This window comes from Pecten maximus, chromosome 1 (assembly GCF_902652985.1).
Source record: "Pecten maximus chromosome 1, xPecMax1.1, whole genome shotgun sequence".
Taxonomy (NCBI): domain Eukaryota; kingdom Metazoa; phylum Mollusca; class Bivalvia; order Pectinida; family Pectinidae; genus Pecten; species Pecten maximus.
The window spans coordinates 3,178,072-3,197,112 of record NC_047015.1 but is presented as its reverse complement, the minus strand read 5'-3'; the positions used below and the strand labels follow the sequence as shown (position 1 = coordinate 3,197,112).

The 19,041-nt window shown below is 34.6% G+C and overlaps 1 protein-coding gene across 1 annotated transcript in view; it reads left to right on the top strand.

Moving 5' to 3' along the window:
• Positions 1-6,227: 6,227 nt before the first annotated feature.
• LOC117322465 (U3 small nucleolar RNA-associated protein 6 homolog) overlaps positions 6,228-19,041 on the top strand; it is a 170,165-nt gene continuing 157,351 nt past the window's right edge. Inside the window, exons 1-12 of the mRNA XM_033877397.1 lie at positions 6,228-6,445; positions 7,466-7,550; positions 9,727-9,768; positions 10,037-10,108; positions 10,638-10,658; positions 10,933-10,980; positions 11,306-11,369; positions 12,108-12,226; positions 12,484-12,516; positions 14,031-14,072; positions 16,124-16,205; positions 18,608-18,692. Coding sequence (XP_033733288.1) covers positions 6,354-6,445; positions 7,466-7,550; positions 9,727-9,768; positions 10,037-10,108; positions 10,638-10,658; positions 10,933-10,980; positions 11,306-11,369; positions 12,108-12,226; positions 12,484-12,516; positions 14,031-14,072; positions 16,124-16,205; positions 18,608-18,692 — 785 coding nt within the window. The 5' untranslated portion in view covers positions 6,228-6,353. The remainder of the gene's footprint in view (positions 6,446-7,465; positions 7,551-9,726; positions 9,769-10,036; positions 10,109-10,637; positions 10,659-10,932; positions 10,981-11,305; positions 11,370-12,107; positions 12,227-12,483; positions 12,517-14,030; positions 14,073-16,123; positions 16,206-18,607; positions 18,693-19,041) is intronic.

The window sequence follows — 19,041 nt, the reverse complement described above, 5'->3', positions numbered from 1 at the left end:
GAACATTAGATCAATGTGTTTTATAACTGTAGGACGCTTATCAATGGCACCTGTAACAATGCATGAAAAGTGTCATTCCTATGTTATAAAGGTGTGATTGTCGCAACATTGTGTACGAACTCTATCCTCTCTTCTCTCTTTGGTATACTTGTTTGACAGCCAATGTTTCATTGATTTTTCCTGGTTACATGTACACGTTCCGTAAAACAACTAGTACGAACACTAAAATGTCATAATTTTCACAGTTATACAGGTTTTAACTGTCCAACATGGGTTTCGAACTCGCGACCCAGAGATAGAGGGCTAGTGATAAAGTGTACATAAACTGGGCTGTGCTATGCATTGCTATAGTATATAAAATGAATAGTGTATTATATGTTATCATACCGTAAGACATTCTCGTCTGGGGAGCTGACATGGGGGTCTGGAGTAGGATATGGGGGTCTGGAGTAGGATATGGGGGTCTGGAGTAGGATACGGGGTTCTGGATTAGGATATGGGGGTCTGGAGTAGGATATGGGGGTCTGGAGTAGGATATGGAGATGTTAATAAAACCAACTCCGTATCAACCCAAATATCAAATATTTATATCAGTCCATACATATCCAACCCCATATCAAACACGAGGCTCACATAACAGTCTACCCATGTTCCACACATATCAAACCGAGGCTCACATAACAGTCCATCTATGTTCCACACATATCAAACCGAAGCCCACATACCGACCCCTAGATCATGATCCCACCTCATCTCAAACCCGGGGCCCATATATATCGGCCCCTTAAATTCCACCCCATATCAAACCACTATTGCAGAGGCCCACAACCGGCCCCTAGATATTCTACCCCTTATCAAATCCGACGTCTATATATCGGCCCCTCATATTCCACCCCATATCAAACCCGAGCCCCCTAGATCGGCCCCTCATATACCACTCCATATCACTAATTAACTGAACTGATATTACAAATCATTTGTGCATATAGGATTGGAAAACAAACTAAAAGCTTATATTAATTCCTTTCCTAAAATACTATTACGGGCGTTAAATCATTGACATTTACACACAACAATAAGATGGATAGATTAACTTCTCAACAAAATACTTCAGTTGATAACATATTTGATATTTTAAATTCTGGAAAATTTGATGTAACCTAATTAGTGGTCTTTGAAAACTAAAGATGTTGACATTATTAAAATCTTTTACTGTTACAAATAAAATTCTGCACATAAATGAATATTTCTTAATTTTCGCAGAGACGTATATACCAGATATTCAAGTCTCTGATTTTCGTTAGTGTTTAGCGATAGATAAAAAAAATACCTATAAGGTTTTCATTAATATTATACTTCGTCATTACATTTTTACTTACTTGTAAGTATACATGCATAAGGATGGCTATGACTATCACTATATTCCCTATCAACCAATAACAATGCAAATGCAGATTCGGATGAAATTTCTTCGGTACAAGAACATCGCCTACAATGGATACATACAGGACCCCAGGACAAAATTACTACGGCAATTCTATTAGTTGTGTATGCATGTTTAAATTTTTTGATCAATTAATTACCCATCGTCCAGTGCCAAGTAGTACTAGCTGTGATCTATCATCCATTATCCAGTGTTAATAGCATCATTTTAGGTAAAGTTGGTTATTGAAGAATTCACCTGTGACCCAATTTGGCGACAGTCGGACTTTGTCACGGTTGACTGACTCTTGTAATTAACCCCTAGGGGTAAATTAGCGTCACTGACCACTGACCATAGCTAACATACACTTTGATGAGTCTGTATATTGGGCAACACATAAGACTTACATACATCTCTAGTTATTTGATGCGTCAAATTGACGAGCGGCATCGAAAATCATGCGTCAAATTATTTTTTTCTGGGTCAATGCACTGATTTAAGATATCGAAATAAATATAAAATCATATTTGCAAATGAGTTACGAAAAGATAATACGAAATATATAGTAAGGCCTACTGCCAGTAGAGCTTAGCCTTACTGTTGTTTGTGTTAAATAATCATAATAACTATAAACACATATGTTCGTGGAGTGTAACGTATATAATGATACATTTCTGGCTATCAATAAAGACTAGACATGCCCCTGTGGTCAGAGACTTGTATATCAGGTATATACGTGTCTGCTGTGATTGACCACTCAAGTGAAAGCCATAGTAATTGGAGAGGCTTCCTTGGAAATATATAGAACCTTCGGTGGCAACGACTTTGTGGAGGAGGAAGTAGAGAAAAAGCAGAGCGTATATAAGTTCGCCTTACTAGCTCAGACAGAGACGTGTATATCATGTGATATTTACGTCTCTGGCTCAGACTAGCGGGAATTTCATTTTAGTCTATTGGTAAGATGTTTGCCTTGGAAACGAGAGATCGCTAGTTCAAATTCAAATTCAAAATTCAAGTTTATTTTATTCTCTTTTCACATATTGATATGATTTATAGAGAAAAAAGATATTTACATTGTAATATATACAATTAAAGTAGTGTTCGTAGTTGATACACAGCACTGTTTCACAACAAAATATTTTCATTCTTATCAAGGAGGACAATACATGTTATTAATTAATCTGATAAAGATACACATTTTCATTAGTTTTTTAACATTAGTTATATTCCTTAGTTTGTTACACTTAATAATATTTGGTCTTGACCAATAGTACCTGTCTATATAAAAATTCTGTGAGCAGATAACGCTGTACATTCAAGCAGAGACTTGTATATCAGATAAACAAGTCTCTGATTCAAGTAAACAATGAAATTCATTACCAATTTGTTGACCATTACAATATGGACATTTTCTTTCCTTATACTCAGTCTGGTGCCTTCTGCCAGTTTCAATAATAAAAGAAATTTACAAAAATCACTCTATCTTTATCAGGTAAACATCTAAATAGTTTTCAATGTTACAGTTATCCTTAAAAATTCTATCACATAGAGCCTTTGATAAATTGTGTACATCACTGCCATTTTTGTAAGTACTGGTCATAAAGTCTTAACTTAATAACACGTTTTAGCCATACTGTTACATTAAGAAGAATATTGTATATCCCATAAGTAACTCATCCCAAATTCATTCAAAATACTTTTAACAAAACTTATGTATGGAACAGGTTTGTCATCAAAATGATGACAATAGCAAAGAAGTTTATACAGTTCAATATTAATTTGAAAAAAAAAATGTTTGTTGGCAGTTTTGACGAAAACAAGTTTGTAAATTTGGACCTAAAAAAGGTTTGCTCCTTTAAGATTACAAAGAAAAAAGTTTGATTTGATTGATATATTAAAAAGATTGAAAGAATCTTTAATAAATTGTGTGTATTTAAATATTTAACGGGGGCTTTGCCCCCGAATACTAGGTCATAATTGTTTTTAATATATAATTAGTACATGTGTAATTTTTGAATGTCTTCATAGTTATATACTAGTATTCAAAATTATTGTGTGAAATCCATTCTTACAATATCATGATAAATGTGATTGTGATGTATCAAATTTTCGTTTTGTTTCAATCTATCTGCATATATAACAGCTAACATTGCTTTATTTCATCACTCCAAAAATACTTAAATATCTCCCTTTACCAGAGACATATATCTGCCTTTACTAAGTGGGCAATCAAGATATTTTGCTGATATTTGACATACATTATATCTGTATCCTTCTTATCAATTAAAAGATGGACTGCTGTACAGGATGAATGATCAAATTTTATAAACTGATATAGATAGCAACGGGTGATGAAATCACAAATATTAACACTTTATTGCTATATAGCAGTAGTCCGGATGGTGCTATCATCCCCGTGTGGGACAAATGTTTGATTTCCATTTGAACTTTTCAATTTTTTGTTTTTAATTTTCCAAAGGAATTTTCATTCGTTTTGAAAATAAAGTGTTAATATTTGCAGAGACTTGTATATCAGGTATAATCTTAGGTATAATATTGGATAATTTTATCAAAGCTCTGCTGATTGATGTAAAATTAAGCTAACTTTTTCAAAATTATTTGCTATTAAACTTGATCACAAGCAAGGTAAATGTATTCAGCTTTTAATTGATTCATTAAAAAAAATCGGATGGGTACTTTGGAAGAAAATTTGCTAATATAATTACTATGTTAGATCAGAGACGTGCATACACACACTGTAATACACACGCCTCTGGTTTGATGTACAAATTGATAAGAGCGCAGCTCATCGCGCCCGAAGGGCGCGAGAGCGAAGCTCTCTTTAAGACAACACGTGTATAGGCTATATTTCCAATCAAATCTATACCCCTTCAACTTTGAAATCGTGTCCCGCGGGAAAAGTCGCGCGCCCCCAGTAGAGGCAGCCATGTTTGAAATCTCATTCCCTACACGACGAGATCTGACTGATTTTTTTCTCGTCGAAACAAATAATTGAAAGTTAGTTCAAATTACTAAATTCTTGAAATATCTACACAACCCATGTCAAAGGCATGATTCATTTAAAAATTACCAATGCGAATTTTGCGAATTTGATTGGCTTGAGATATTTCGTTGGTTACCTAAATCGGAACCCTCCCTGTTTCGATGCTGATCTATTTACTGATCAAATTGGATGCGAGAGTAGAATAAGAGGTTATTTTGCTGCATATGTGCCTTACATAGAACAGTTTTTAATTGTATTATCTTTAGATAACAGCATTGTTAGCACAACTTTCCAGGTTACAACCGAAAACCCTGACACATTACTGATTTGAACATCCCATTCAGAACGGTGCTGTATTGTCGTCAAGCGTGACGTCATAAAAAGTCAACGTCAAAGATTTTGCCACTGATTCCCGCGCTTTCTCAGCGCATATATTTTAAGAGTTTCGTCTTCCAGATGTCTGAATTATGTGATAATTTAAGGGAAACAATTCAATATCTTCTGTATTTTTTAAGTGGACATAGCCTGTATTAACTGCAGTAGCTGTTCCATTTTACTTATCCTAATAAAAAAATCAAAACTTGTATTTTATTAATAAAACTTCATAATTAAAAAAATCTTACTGTGTCGACCTCTTTACACCCTGACCTTAAATTACTAGATACATTATATATGTATTATGATTAACAAGGCATCGTGAAAAAATATAGCACAAGTTATAATTGTACAGTGTGTATCAAAACATTTATATGAATGAGGAGATTCCATTCTATTTGTATTAGTCTAACTTTCCAAAATCTATGTGATGTTCTATTACAAACTTCCACGTTATAGTTCTCATTGTCTTAGCATACAGTGAGGACGTTAAGTATACCAAAATTCCCAGGAGAAAACAGACTTAGTCATTTGGTTCTTTGTGTGGAAAATGAAGCCTTTAAAAACCTCGATGCATGTTTATAATATATCTCGTATAAGAGTCTAAGTGAATGAGTTTGCTTCTTGTTATTTCAACCACGGACTTAGATATACACATGTACATACTAATATATGTCCATGCTTCAAAAACAAAACAAAAACAAAACCCAAACAAATACACGTAACATGCATAAAACAAAAGATAATATACATATAAGTCGCAAGTTTTAATTGTAAATAGTTTATATAGTGATACGATTGCCTTCTAGCCCTTTAGCTCAGTCTGTAAAGCGGCTGACTAGCAAAACCGGGGGTCGCGGGTTCGAACCCGGCGGAAGCACACTACTTGTTTTTCTGTTACTATAAGCTATAGGAAAATGAGAGGCTTCGTTGGGGATAAAACCTCGGTTAATGTGTGTTCGGGGCAGGTTTAAATTGTAAATTAGTGTACATAGTGATACGATATATTTTTGTTGTTGTTTATTTATTTTTTGTTTGTTTTGAATCGGGGATGTATAATTAACAGTCTATATGTATTGGTTTAGGACCTAATATTGGCCTAGCTTGTACATAGCATATTTTGCAGACGCGTTGTGTCATTATTTTAAATAGTGTTTCCTTCTTGATTAACGGTAAGTCAGGTGATTATAGCTGCGCTCTTCTAAGGCTTTGCCTTCATTCATATTAACTTCATGACAAAAATGTGTTTCAGAAACTTAATCAGGTTACGTGGAATTTATTCAGCTTTAAACTTATCTTAAAAATTAAAATATTGGACAGAAAAAGTAGCAAATCCTAATTTTGAATGTTCCCGCCGAGAATATCGGGAGAGTTGTCTAACATAATATCGCTCTTCAAAAAGAAGTCAACATTATTTCAACTTCCGGTAATATTGGCAGGCGAAACAGAAACACGTGCCATTGTTTATAGTCTGAAAATAACAGAAAAGAAACCGTTCATACATTTTCTTGAGTTTCCATTTCTTTGGAGGGACTCATATAACTTACAAAAATGGCAGAGTTCGTTCAACAGAACATCGAGGGAATGATTCCCGAGTTGGAGCAGATGGAACGAGTTGGTCTGTTTACAGGGGAAGAAACGAGGTATAATTTTAAATTTACAAGTTTATGAATATAGATATGTATGACTTCTTCCTCTTTAAAACAATATATCAAACTGATATATATCAATGTATTCCTGACTACAAAAGAAAAAAAAAGAAATGGCAATATGTCAAATTCTCCAATTCAGTTACAACAAATACAACTAGGAGTTGCAGGTGTCAGTGTCGTCTGCTATGACGCCCCCAGGGAGTTCATAATGTATGAAATTGTTGAAAGGCTGGACTGATTGGTTTGCATTTTGTGTGCTTTTGGAACAATAAAACATATGTACGGTCAACTCAAACAGTTGTAATAGGAAGGAGTAATGAAAAATACTTCCAACTAGGGGCCTAGCGATCTTTCGCTCTCAAGGCAAACAGCCTACCATCAGGCTAAAGGGAAATTCCCACTAGTGTGTGATCATGAGCTAGTAGGGTGACCATATATTCTTTACTTTTAGACAGTATATAATAACTATATATCGCATATGTCACCGACTCATATTGGTAAATGTTTCCCACTGGAAGTCTGTATTATGTACATATAGGTACACTTAAAACAAAACAATGTATACATTCTTACTGTCAGATATATAAAACAATGGTTAATGTAAAAGTTTAACACATCTGCATTGGAGAATTGGGGATATAGTAAATGGTCTCTTCAAAATAATCATTTTATCTGCATGATCACAAGTAATTCAGCTAATTGAGATACAGGAAATGTTTGAAGTTTATTGTCAGGACAGGATCAGTTGGGGATCCTTTTAAAGGCTTTATGTTCATTAAAAGTAGATATTGAATATCGGCAATACATTGAATAAATCAATTTTGAGAACATTTCCTATTTCTATAGAATTTCTGAAAGATAAGTTCTTTATCTGCCCGATGTCTGTCAAATCTACTTTTAGAAGAGTATACTGTTGGTTCTGATATTTGTTGGAATGAATCGGTGTATTATGAAAATGTATATTTCTATATGTTATGTATATCTTAACATATTGTTACTTCTGTATTTCAGACAAATACTAAAGAAAAGAAAAGGCTTTGAATACAAACTACAAAGAAAAACTAAAAAGAAAGATGACCTCTTACAATACATCCAGGTAGTTTCACTAAATGGACATGACATATACCCATGTACAGATACTGTACCTTGTGACATGACATATACCCATGTACAGATACTGTACCTTGTGACAGGACGTATACCCATGTACTGATACTGTACCTTGTGACATGACATATACCCATGTACAGATACTGTACCTTGTGACATGACATATACCCCTGTACTGATACTGTACCTTGTGACAGGACATATACCCATGTACAGATACCGTACCTTGTGACATGACATATACCCATGTACATATACTGTACCTTGTGACATGACATATAACCATGTACAGATACCATACCTTGTGACATGTATACCCATCAACAGATACTGTACCTTGTGACATGATGTATACCCATGTACAGATACTGTACCTTGTGACATGACATATACCCTTGTACAGATACTGTACCATGTGACATGACATATACCCATGTACATATACTGTACCTTGTGACATGACATATACCCATGTACTGATACTGTACCTTGTGACATGACGTATACCCATGTACAGATACTGTACCTTGTGACATGACATATACCCCTGTACAGATACTGTACCTTGTGACATGACGTATACCCATGTACAGATACTGTACCTTGTGACATGACGTATACCCATGTACAGATACTGTACCTTGTGACAGGACATATACCCATGTACAGATACCGTACCTTGTGACATGACATATACCCATGTACATATACTGTACCTTGTGACATGACATATAACCATGTACAGATACCATACCTTGTGACATGTATACCCATCAACAGATACTGTACCTTGTGACATGATGTATACCCATGTACAGATACTGTACCTTGTGACATGACATATACCCTTGTACAGATACTGTACCATGTGACATGACATATACCCATGTACATATACTGTACCTTGTGACATGACATATACCCATGTACTGATACTGTACCTTGTGACATGACGTATACCCATGTACAGATACTGTACCTTGTGACATGACATATACCCCTGTACAGATACTGTACCTTGTGACATGACGTATACCCATGTACAGATACTGTACCTTGTGACATGACGTATACCCATGTACAGATACTGTACCTTGTGACATGACATATACCCACGTACAGATACTGTACCTTGTGACATGACATATACCAATGTACAGATACTGTATCTTGTGACATGACGTATACCCATATATAGATACTGTACCTTGTGACATGACATATACCCATGTACAGATACTGTACCTTGTAACATGATGTATACCCATGTACAGATACTGTACCTTGTAACATGATGTATACCCATGTACAGATACTGTACCTTGTAACATGATGTATACCCATGTACAGATACTGTACCTTATGACATGATGTATACCCATGTACAGATACCGTACCATGTGACATGACGTATACCCATGTACAGATACTGTACCTTGTGACATGACGTATACCCATGTACAGATACTGTACCTTGTGACATGACGTATACCCATGTCAGATACTGTACCTTGTAACATGATGTATACCCATATACAGATACTGTACCTTGTGACATGACGTATACCCATGTACAGATACTGTACCTTGTGACATGACGTATACCCATGTACAGATACTGTACCTTGTGACATGACGTATACCCATGTACAGATACTGTACCTTGTGACATGACGTATACCCATGTACAGATACTGTACCTTGTGACATGACGTATACCCATGTACAGATACTGTACCTTGTGACATGACGTATACCCATGTCAGATACTGTACCTTGTGACATGATGTATACCCATGTACAGATACTGTACCTTGTGACATGATGTATACCCATGTACTGATACTGTACCTTGTGACGTGATCAGACTAAAAGTGTAGGATTATATGTTATGTAAATTATTCCAAAATATTATGTAGCCAGCAACTGATATTAGTTTTCGGATTTGTTCACATACTTTGTATGCGGGAAGTTTCCAATAATCTGTTTCTATACTTTAATTGGTCCCAATAACAACAATACTTTTCTGTAAAGAGTCCAGGATGATGATAGGTGAAGATGTTGATTGTATAGACTTCCGTAGACTGAGCCTGTTGTCTTATCCTCTTGATCTTTTGTGTGAAATAAAACTTGTTGAAAGAAAAATTATCTTTTTTTTTCAGTATGAAACAAATGTTCTAGCATTACTGAAGAAAAGACGACAGGTTTGTTGACTTTTCTATTTGCACCTTGTGATATAGTATAGATCTTCATTCTCACTCACAGATAGTAAATGTAAATTTATAACCAGGAATTTCGAACAAGTTAATGTCTTGTACAATTTATATAAATCTGATTAAATGTTATCAGCATGATAATAGCTGTTTGGATTTGTATAATTAATTTTCCCTTAAAGTAAGATACACAGTTTAGCAGTGATTATTCTATTCAGTGGATTTGCATTGAATCTTCGTTTGCTTCATTTGATTTCAGAATATCGGTTACACATTTAAAAAGTTGGAGATAGACAATGTCATATCACAAAGAATACACAAGTTGTTCAGGGTAAGCAGGACAAGGCTACATGTACATACAGAGTAAAGCTCACTTGTAATGATATACCAGTCTATCTCTAAGTTCAGTTTTATTGTAATGAAAAAAAAATAAATGTGCTCAGTGAATTATCAGTGCTCTTTGAAAAATCCATTGTTTTGTAGAATACACATTTACATGTGTATACCAGTTAAGTGTTAGAAGTGGTGATAATATAAACTAATAATAGGGTCAGCCAGATAAATTTATAACATGACAGACATAACTAAAAATCAGATTGTGTTCAACATATAATGGAATATATTAGTATTGGTTGTTAATCATCTCACTGACTGGACACCTCGCATATCTTATATGTCACAAAACAAATTTATATGACAAGTAGAAATAGCAGACAATTAAAAGGTAATATTTATATAGAAGCAATATCAGTGTTAATAATAATAATATAGGTCAGCTTTGTTGTTGTGATGACCAACTAGTCTACCAGAATTTCTGATATGCAAGTGAATTAATTCTTTATTTCCTTTATTTTTTACAGTTGGCTACATACAGGTTTCAGGTGGGTACCTTAACGAATTATCTCCAAATCATATTGAAATTCCTGAAAAGACTATTATCGTGAATGTAATAAAGGCAATAATAATATATTTGTCTCTTAATATAAACATTTATAGTTTGTTTTAGATATAGAATGTTCAGTTATGTCAGATTTTGAATATTTACATTTCTTTTGGTCTGGCAAGACTATATCTTTGTATGATGTTTGTTAAAGTTTCCTCTGATGATGAATGTATCTCGTGTACCATAAACAGAGAACCATTATTCTATTTCAGGAAGATGTAAAGCTGTGGTTGTCACATGTTCACTTTTCTAAAACAAGGGTAAGTATACAGTATTAGGTTTACACTAAGTTATTACTGCTGGGTAATCTATTACATTACACAATGTTCTCCCAGACTCGGGGTTAGACATTAGGTCTGAGATAGGACATACATGTAAAGTCAACAGCATAAACGACCACAGGTACACTCCATGATCGGACATACAGTCCTTACAGCATAATGGGCCTCTTGTATATAATAATATGTACACTGAATGATTGTATATGATATGTGTTCAATGAAAAATATTAACATCAGAAATATTGGTATGCTTTTTATAATTTTGATTTATGCTAAAACTTAAGGGTCTTTTGAATGTTTGCAGAATGAGAAAACTGCAGTCAGCAAACTGTTCACCCGAATGTTACAGGTCCACAACAGGAAGCCAGGTAATGTAAAGAAATAGTCTCTCAGCTATTTTAGTGTTAGATAATTTTCTGGTAAGCTAAGGAATATGGATTTTTCTGCTCTGAAAATTAAAGTTTCTGCACACATCAAGACCCTGTACAATTTCATCTGAATCAACAAGAATGACATTGAAAAGAAAATCTTGTTTTGTAGTTTTTGTGTCGCCTTTGAAAAAGGAGACATATAGGTATTACTTTTCGGCGTCGTCCGGAAAATGGTTTTCGTGCGATAACTTTAATAGTTTAGAACGGATTAATTCGAAACTTCATGGGAAGGTTCATTACCATGATAGCTCAGACAATTCGATAACCAAAATTATTCGCACCTTTTTAAAAAAGTTATAGCCCTTTAATTTTTTGCGAAAATGGTTTCCACTCAATAACTTGAATAATTATTACAGGATTAATTTGAAACTTCATGGGAAGGTTCGTTACCATAATACTGTGGACAAGTTCGTTAACCAAATTTATTCGCACCATTTTAAAAGAGTTATGGCCCTTTAATTTTTTTGCGAAAATGGTTTCCACTCAATAACTTGAATAATTATTACTGGATTAATTTTTTTTATTCGAGTCCTAATTTTAAAGAGTTATGACCCTTTAATTATTCGCATACACAGGCGACACCTCCACTTCCGTGGAATTCTTGTTGTAATATGAATCATTAAAATTAATTATTTGTACTATGAATCAATAAAATGTATTATTTGTGTCTTGTAGATCTGTGGATTACTGCTGCCAAATGGGAGTTTGAGGAGAACCTAAATCATGAGAATGCTCGCCATTTACTCCAGAAGGGTCTTAGGTTTAACCCTTCCTCAAAACAACTTTGGCTAGAGGTACCCGTTTACATATAATCCTAGTTTGGCTAGAGGTACCCGTTCACATATAATCCTAGTTTCATCTCGATATCTTAGACTGTTTGGAAATCTGTTTAAAAAAATTAATGTCTGAAATCTCTTCATTGATTGAATCATGAATTATTTGTAGTATGACCAGTTCATCATTGTATTTTCGAAGTTTAAAGGTACAATACACACACATTTTCACTATCATTGGGCACCATGAGGTCAGTCCTGTCGTTTTTGTTTTTCAGTATTACCGGATGGAACTGTTATTTGCAGAAAAGGTAAACAGTTTGATAAACTAGTTTTTGTAACTTTATCTATATAGAATATTATGTTATTTCATATTATTGTAATGGTAACTACTGTCAAACTTTGTTAGATTAAAGTCATCAGGATGTTATCTGAATAGTTGAATTATTGGGGTTTCAGGGTTTAGTATCTTATATAATGTTTGATCTTTATGAGCTAACTTAAACCTACAAATTTCACACGTAAATTATCTGACACATTAATTTTTTAAAATCATTAAAAAAGACAAATATAACATGCAATGCATTCAACTTATTTGCATAAAAACAGACAATACTACAACACTTGTATACAGGTACCACAACACTTGTATACAGGTACTACAACACTTGTATACAGGTACCACAACACTTGTATACAGGTAATACAACACTTGTATACAGGTAATACAACACTTGTATACAGGTACTACAACACTTGTATACAGGTACCACAACACTTGTATACAGGTACCACAACACTTGTATACAGGTACTACAACACTTGTATACAGGTACTACAACACTTGTATACAGGTAATACAACACTTGTATACAGGTACCACAAAACTTGTATACAGGTACTACAACACTTGTATACAGGTACTACAACACTTGTATACAGGTACTACAACACTTGTATACAGGTAATACAACACTTGTATACAGGTACTACAACACTTGTATACAGGTAATACAGCACTTGTATACAGGTAATACAACACTTGTATACAGGTAATACAACACTTGTATACAGGTACCACAAAACTTGTATACAGGTAATACAACACTTGTATACAGGTACTACAACACTTGTATACAGGTACTACAACACTTGTATACAGGTACTACAACACTTGTATACAGGTACTACAGCACTTGTATACAGGTAATACAACACTTGTATACAGGTACTACAACACTTGTATACAGGTACCACAACACTTGTATACAGGTACTACAGCACTTGTATACAGGTAATACAACACTTGTATACAGGTACTATTACACTTGTATACAGGTTATACAACACTTGTATACAGGTAATACAACACTTGTATACAGGTAATACAACACTTGTATACAGATACTACAACACTTGTATACAGGTAATACAACACTTGTATACAGATACTACAACACTTGTATACATGTAATACAACACTTGTATACATGTAATACAACACTTGTATACAGGTAATACAACACTTTATACAGGTAATACAACACTTGTATACAGGTACTACAACACTTCTGTAGAGGTACTACTAACATGGCACTACAGAATCTCCTCACAATTCTTTCCAATAGTCTTTTATGAGTCAATTTTTTAACTTTGGGATAAGTAGTGCTTTACAACTGGGTTTTATACTGTTTGGACCAGCATTTTTCTTTGAGATATCGAACTTTGATTTTAAGTCAAGATTGTCTGTTTGTAATGTGTTATAAATTAAGTTTTGTCAATCACTATATCTTGGTATGTTAATCTGTAGTTTTCTGATTACTAGCTCAGGAAAAGAAAGCAGATTGTAGAGTCTGACGTACCTGATGTAAGTATCACGTTTTTAAAGTCTTCCTGTATGTGGGTGTACACATCACATCAAAATTATTAATGGTGTACACATCATGTCAAAATTAATAAAAGTGTACACATCACATCAAAATTAATGGTGTACACATCACATCAAAATTAATGGTGTACACATCACATCAAAATTAATGGTGTACACATCACATCAAAATTAATGGTGTACACATCACATCAAAATTAATAATGGTGAACACATCACATCAAAATTAGTACTGGTGTACACATCACGTCAAAATTAATAAAAGTGTACACATCACATCAAAATTAATGGTGTACACATCACGTCAAAATTAATGATGATGTACACATCACGTCAAAATTAATAATGGTGTACACATCATGTCAAAATTAATGGTGTACACATCACGTCAAAATTAATGATGGTGTACACATCACGTCTAAGTTAATAATGGTGTATACATCACGTCTAAGTTAATAATGGTGTATACATCACATCAAAATTAATGATGATGTACACATCACGTCAAAATTACTGGTGTACACATCACGTCAAAATTAATGATGTACACATCACGTCAAAATTAATGATGATGTACACATCATGTCAAAATTAATGGTGTACACATCACGTCATAATTAATGGTGTACACATCACGTCAAAATTAATAATGGTGTACACATGTCAAAATTAATGATGGTGTACACATCACGTCTACGTTAATAATGGTGTATACATCATGTCAAAATTAATGGTGTACACATCACGTCATAATTAATAATGGTGTACACATCATGTCAAAATTAATGGTGTACACATCACGTCAAAATTAAATGGTGTACACATGTCAAAATTAATGATGGTGTACACATCACGTCTACGTTAATAATGGTGTATACATCACGTCTAAGTTAATAATGGTGTACACATCACGTCTAAGTTAATAATGGTGTACACATCACGTCTAAGTTAATAATGGTGTACACATCACGTCTAAGTTAATAATGGTGTACACATCACGTCTAAGTTAATAATGGTGTATACATCACGTCTACGTTAATAATGGTGTACACATCACGTCTAAGTTAATGATGATGTACACATCACGTCTAAGTTAATAATGGTGTACACATCACGTCTAAACTAATGATGGTGTACACATCACGTCTAAGTTAATAATGGTGTACACATCACGTCTAAGTTAATAATGGTGTACACATCACGTCTAAGTTAATAATGGTGTATACATCACGTCTAAGTTAATAATGGTGTACACATCACGTCTAAGTTAATAATGGTGTACACATCACGTCTAAGTTAATAATGGTGTACACATCACGTCTAAGTTAATAATGGTGTACACATCACGTCTAAGTTAATAATGGTGTACACATCACGTCTAAGTTAATAATGGTGTACACATCACGTCTAAGTTAATAATAGTGTATACATCACGTCGAAACTAATGATGGTGTACACATCACGTCTAAGTTAATGATGGTGTACACATCACGTCTAAGTTAATAATAGTGTATACATCACGTCGAAACTAATGATGGTGTACACATCACGTCTAAGTTAATAATGGTGTATACAGTATGAATATTCAGTATCTAATAGAGTAAAAGAGATACAAAATGTACAATTTATTCTAAAACAAGAATTCTTACTACCCTGATACTGTGCTGCAATGATCCTGTTAAATCGATAAGGGTGGTATGATCTTGATAGTTGTGTTTTTCTGAGTGTTATTCTTTAAGAATTATGAAAGAGTTATTGCTCTTTGTTTATTTCAGAATTTGTATTTTGTTTCGGTTTCTTCTCACTTTGTTTAAGCATGTCTCAGTGAAACTTTTAATCCATAGGATTTATTACAATGAGCTGAAGTATTGGCTTCTTAAAGAATATTTGGACTATGAACAATTATTGTTCTTGTAACATTTCCAAATTCTATGCATTTAATAAAAGAGTTTTATGTCACATTGCTATCAGACAAATGTATATTTTCTGCCCTGCTACCAAAGTCTATATGGATGCTGATATTGTTTCAGGAGGAGGATTGTAACCAGGATGCAGTGCTGGCAGGAAGTGTGGCAGCTGTGGTATATAAACAGGCACTGCAGAAGTTCCCAGGTAATTTCTAGTACATACACTACTGACTGAAGGAGTTCCCAGGTAATTTCTAGTACATACACACTGACTGAAGGAGTTCCCAGGTAATTTCTAGTACATACACTACTGACTGAAGGAGTTCCCAGGTAATTTCTAGTACATACACACTACTGACTGAAGGAGTTCCCAGGTAATTTCTAGTACATACACACTACTGACTGAAGGAGTTCCCAGGTAATTTCTAGTACATACACACTACTGACTGAAGGAGTTCCCAGGTAATTTCTAGTACATACACACTGACTGAAGGAGTTCCCAGGTAATTTCTAGTACATACACACTGACTGAAGGAGTTCCCAGGTAATTTCTAGTACATACACACTACTGACTAAAGGAGTTACCAGGTAATTTCTAGTACATACACACTACTGACTGAAGGAGTTACCAGGTAATTTCTAGTACATACACACTGACTGAAGGAGTTCCCAGGTAATTTCTAGTACATACACACTACTGACTGAAGGAGTTCCCAGGTAATTTCTAGTACATACACACTGACTAAAGGAGTTCCCAGGTAATTTTTAGTACATACACACTACTGACTGAAGGAGTTCCCAGGTAATTTCTAGTACATACACACTGACTGAAGGAGTTCCCAGGTAATTTCTAGTATATACACTACTGACTAAAGGAGTTCCCAGGTAATTTCTAGTACATACACACTACTGACTGAAGGAGTTCCCAGGTAATTTCTAGTACATACACACTACTGACTGAAGGAGTTCCCAGGTAATTTCTAGTACATACACACTACTGACTGAAGGAGTTCCCAGGTAATTTCTAGTACATACACACTGACTAAAGGAGTTCCCAGGTAATTTTTAGTACATACACACTACTGACTGAAGGAGTTCCCAGGTAATTTATAGTACATACACAATACTGACTGAAGGAGTTCCCAGGTAATTTCTAGTACATACACACTGACTGAAGGAGTTCCCAGGTAATTTCTAGTACATACACACTGACTAAAGGAGTTCCCATGTAATTTCTAGTACATACACACTGACTAAAGGAGTTCCCAGGTAATTTCTAGTACATACACACTGACTGAAGGAGTTCCCAGGTAATTTCTAGTACATACACACTGACTGAAGGAGTTCCCAGGTAATTTCTAGTACATACACACTGACTAAAGGAGTTCCCAGGTAATTTCTAGTACATACACACTGACTAAAGGAGTTCCCAGGTAATTTCTAGTACATACACTACTGACTGAAGGAGTTCCCAGGTAATTTCTAGTACATACACACTGACTGAAGGAGTTACCAGGTAATTTCTAGTACATACACTACTGACTAAAGGAGTTCCCAGGTAATTTCTAGTACATACACTACTGACTGAAGGAGTTCCCAGGTAATTTCTAGTACATACACACTGACTGAAGGAGTTCCCAGGTAATTTCTAGTACATACACACTGACTAAAGGAGTTCCCAGGTAATTTCTAGTACATACACACTGACTGAAGGAGTTACCAGGTAATTTCTAGTACATTGAGAGAGGTGTGCTTGAAACGCCTACTCCTCCCAATACCTCTGCATAGATTTTGACCAAATTTGGCCAGGTTCATCATTGCAAAGAGGCAGATATATTTTGTATAACCTTTGATGATACACTAATGCATATAAAGGTCAAATTGACCATGTTCGCACCCTCATCGGGGGCTTTATTGAATCACAAAATTATTAAATGTGGTATTGTTGGACAGGGAATATGATATATTAATTACTATATTTATCAATATTAGTTACACTGTGGTGTCCCATAAGGTCAGAATTTAGCTCAATTAGCCTGTTTCTAGTATGTACTAGTGGACAATTGTCATCATGAGAGCTGTTTTCAAGAGAGACACACAAATGATATCAAATGCTAGAGGAGAGATAGAAGTGAGAAAGAGAGCAAGAAATGGGAAGGAAAGGGAAAAATAGCACCTAGTTGAAAAACAAACCAAGCCTCACACACAGCTTTTTTTTCTGTAGTGACCTCTGTAAAAAGAAAAAAAAAGTAGATACAATGTAGCTGAATAATTATTTTTTAATTAAGAAAATATATTACAAATTAGGTGGATTTCTTTGCAAAAGTTACCTTAATTCTGACCTGCGAATAAAAATGAGTTATAAGGGAAACTGACCCCAGAGACCAGTGGGGCAGTGCATTATGAGGGCTGAAATCATGTATTACTATATGTATATATACATTATATATAAAAAAAAAATGTTGAAGGTGACAGAACGCAAGTAATGTACATGTATATCAAAAAATAGTAATTGAAAATCCAAGGCGTTGCATTATATATATATATATATTACTATATAAAATCCTCCTTAAGATTCCATATTTGACTGATCTGTTTCTTTTACAGCGGATGTGGATTTTGCATTGTCATTCCTACCGATATGTCAGCTGTTTGATTTTGCCAAAAACCAAGAAGAACAAATATTCTCTGAGTAAGTTTGTAAACCTATTGGATTGTAAACAAAGATACAATGTCATGTAAGTATAATGTATTTATTTACAGATAAACCCAGCCCACATTTTGCTGTTTAACAGATAACCCATTCAGGATCTGGGAAAGGATATGTCGGCTGTATTTCACTGTATGTCGTATGAGGCAACTTAACCAATTGTCTCCTTGACGCCAATCCGCACATGACCCTGACTGTTGGTGTCTCCTTGACACCCGTCCTCATATGACCCTGACTGTCGATGTCTCCTTGACACTGTCCTCATAAGGCCCTGGCTGTTGCGAGGATGTTTTACCCATAAAAACTAACTTGTCCAGATTTCTTCATATGT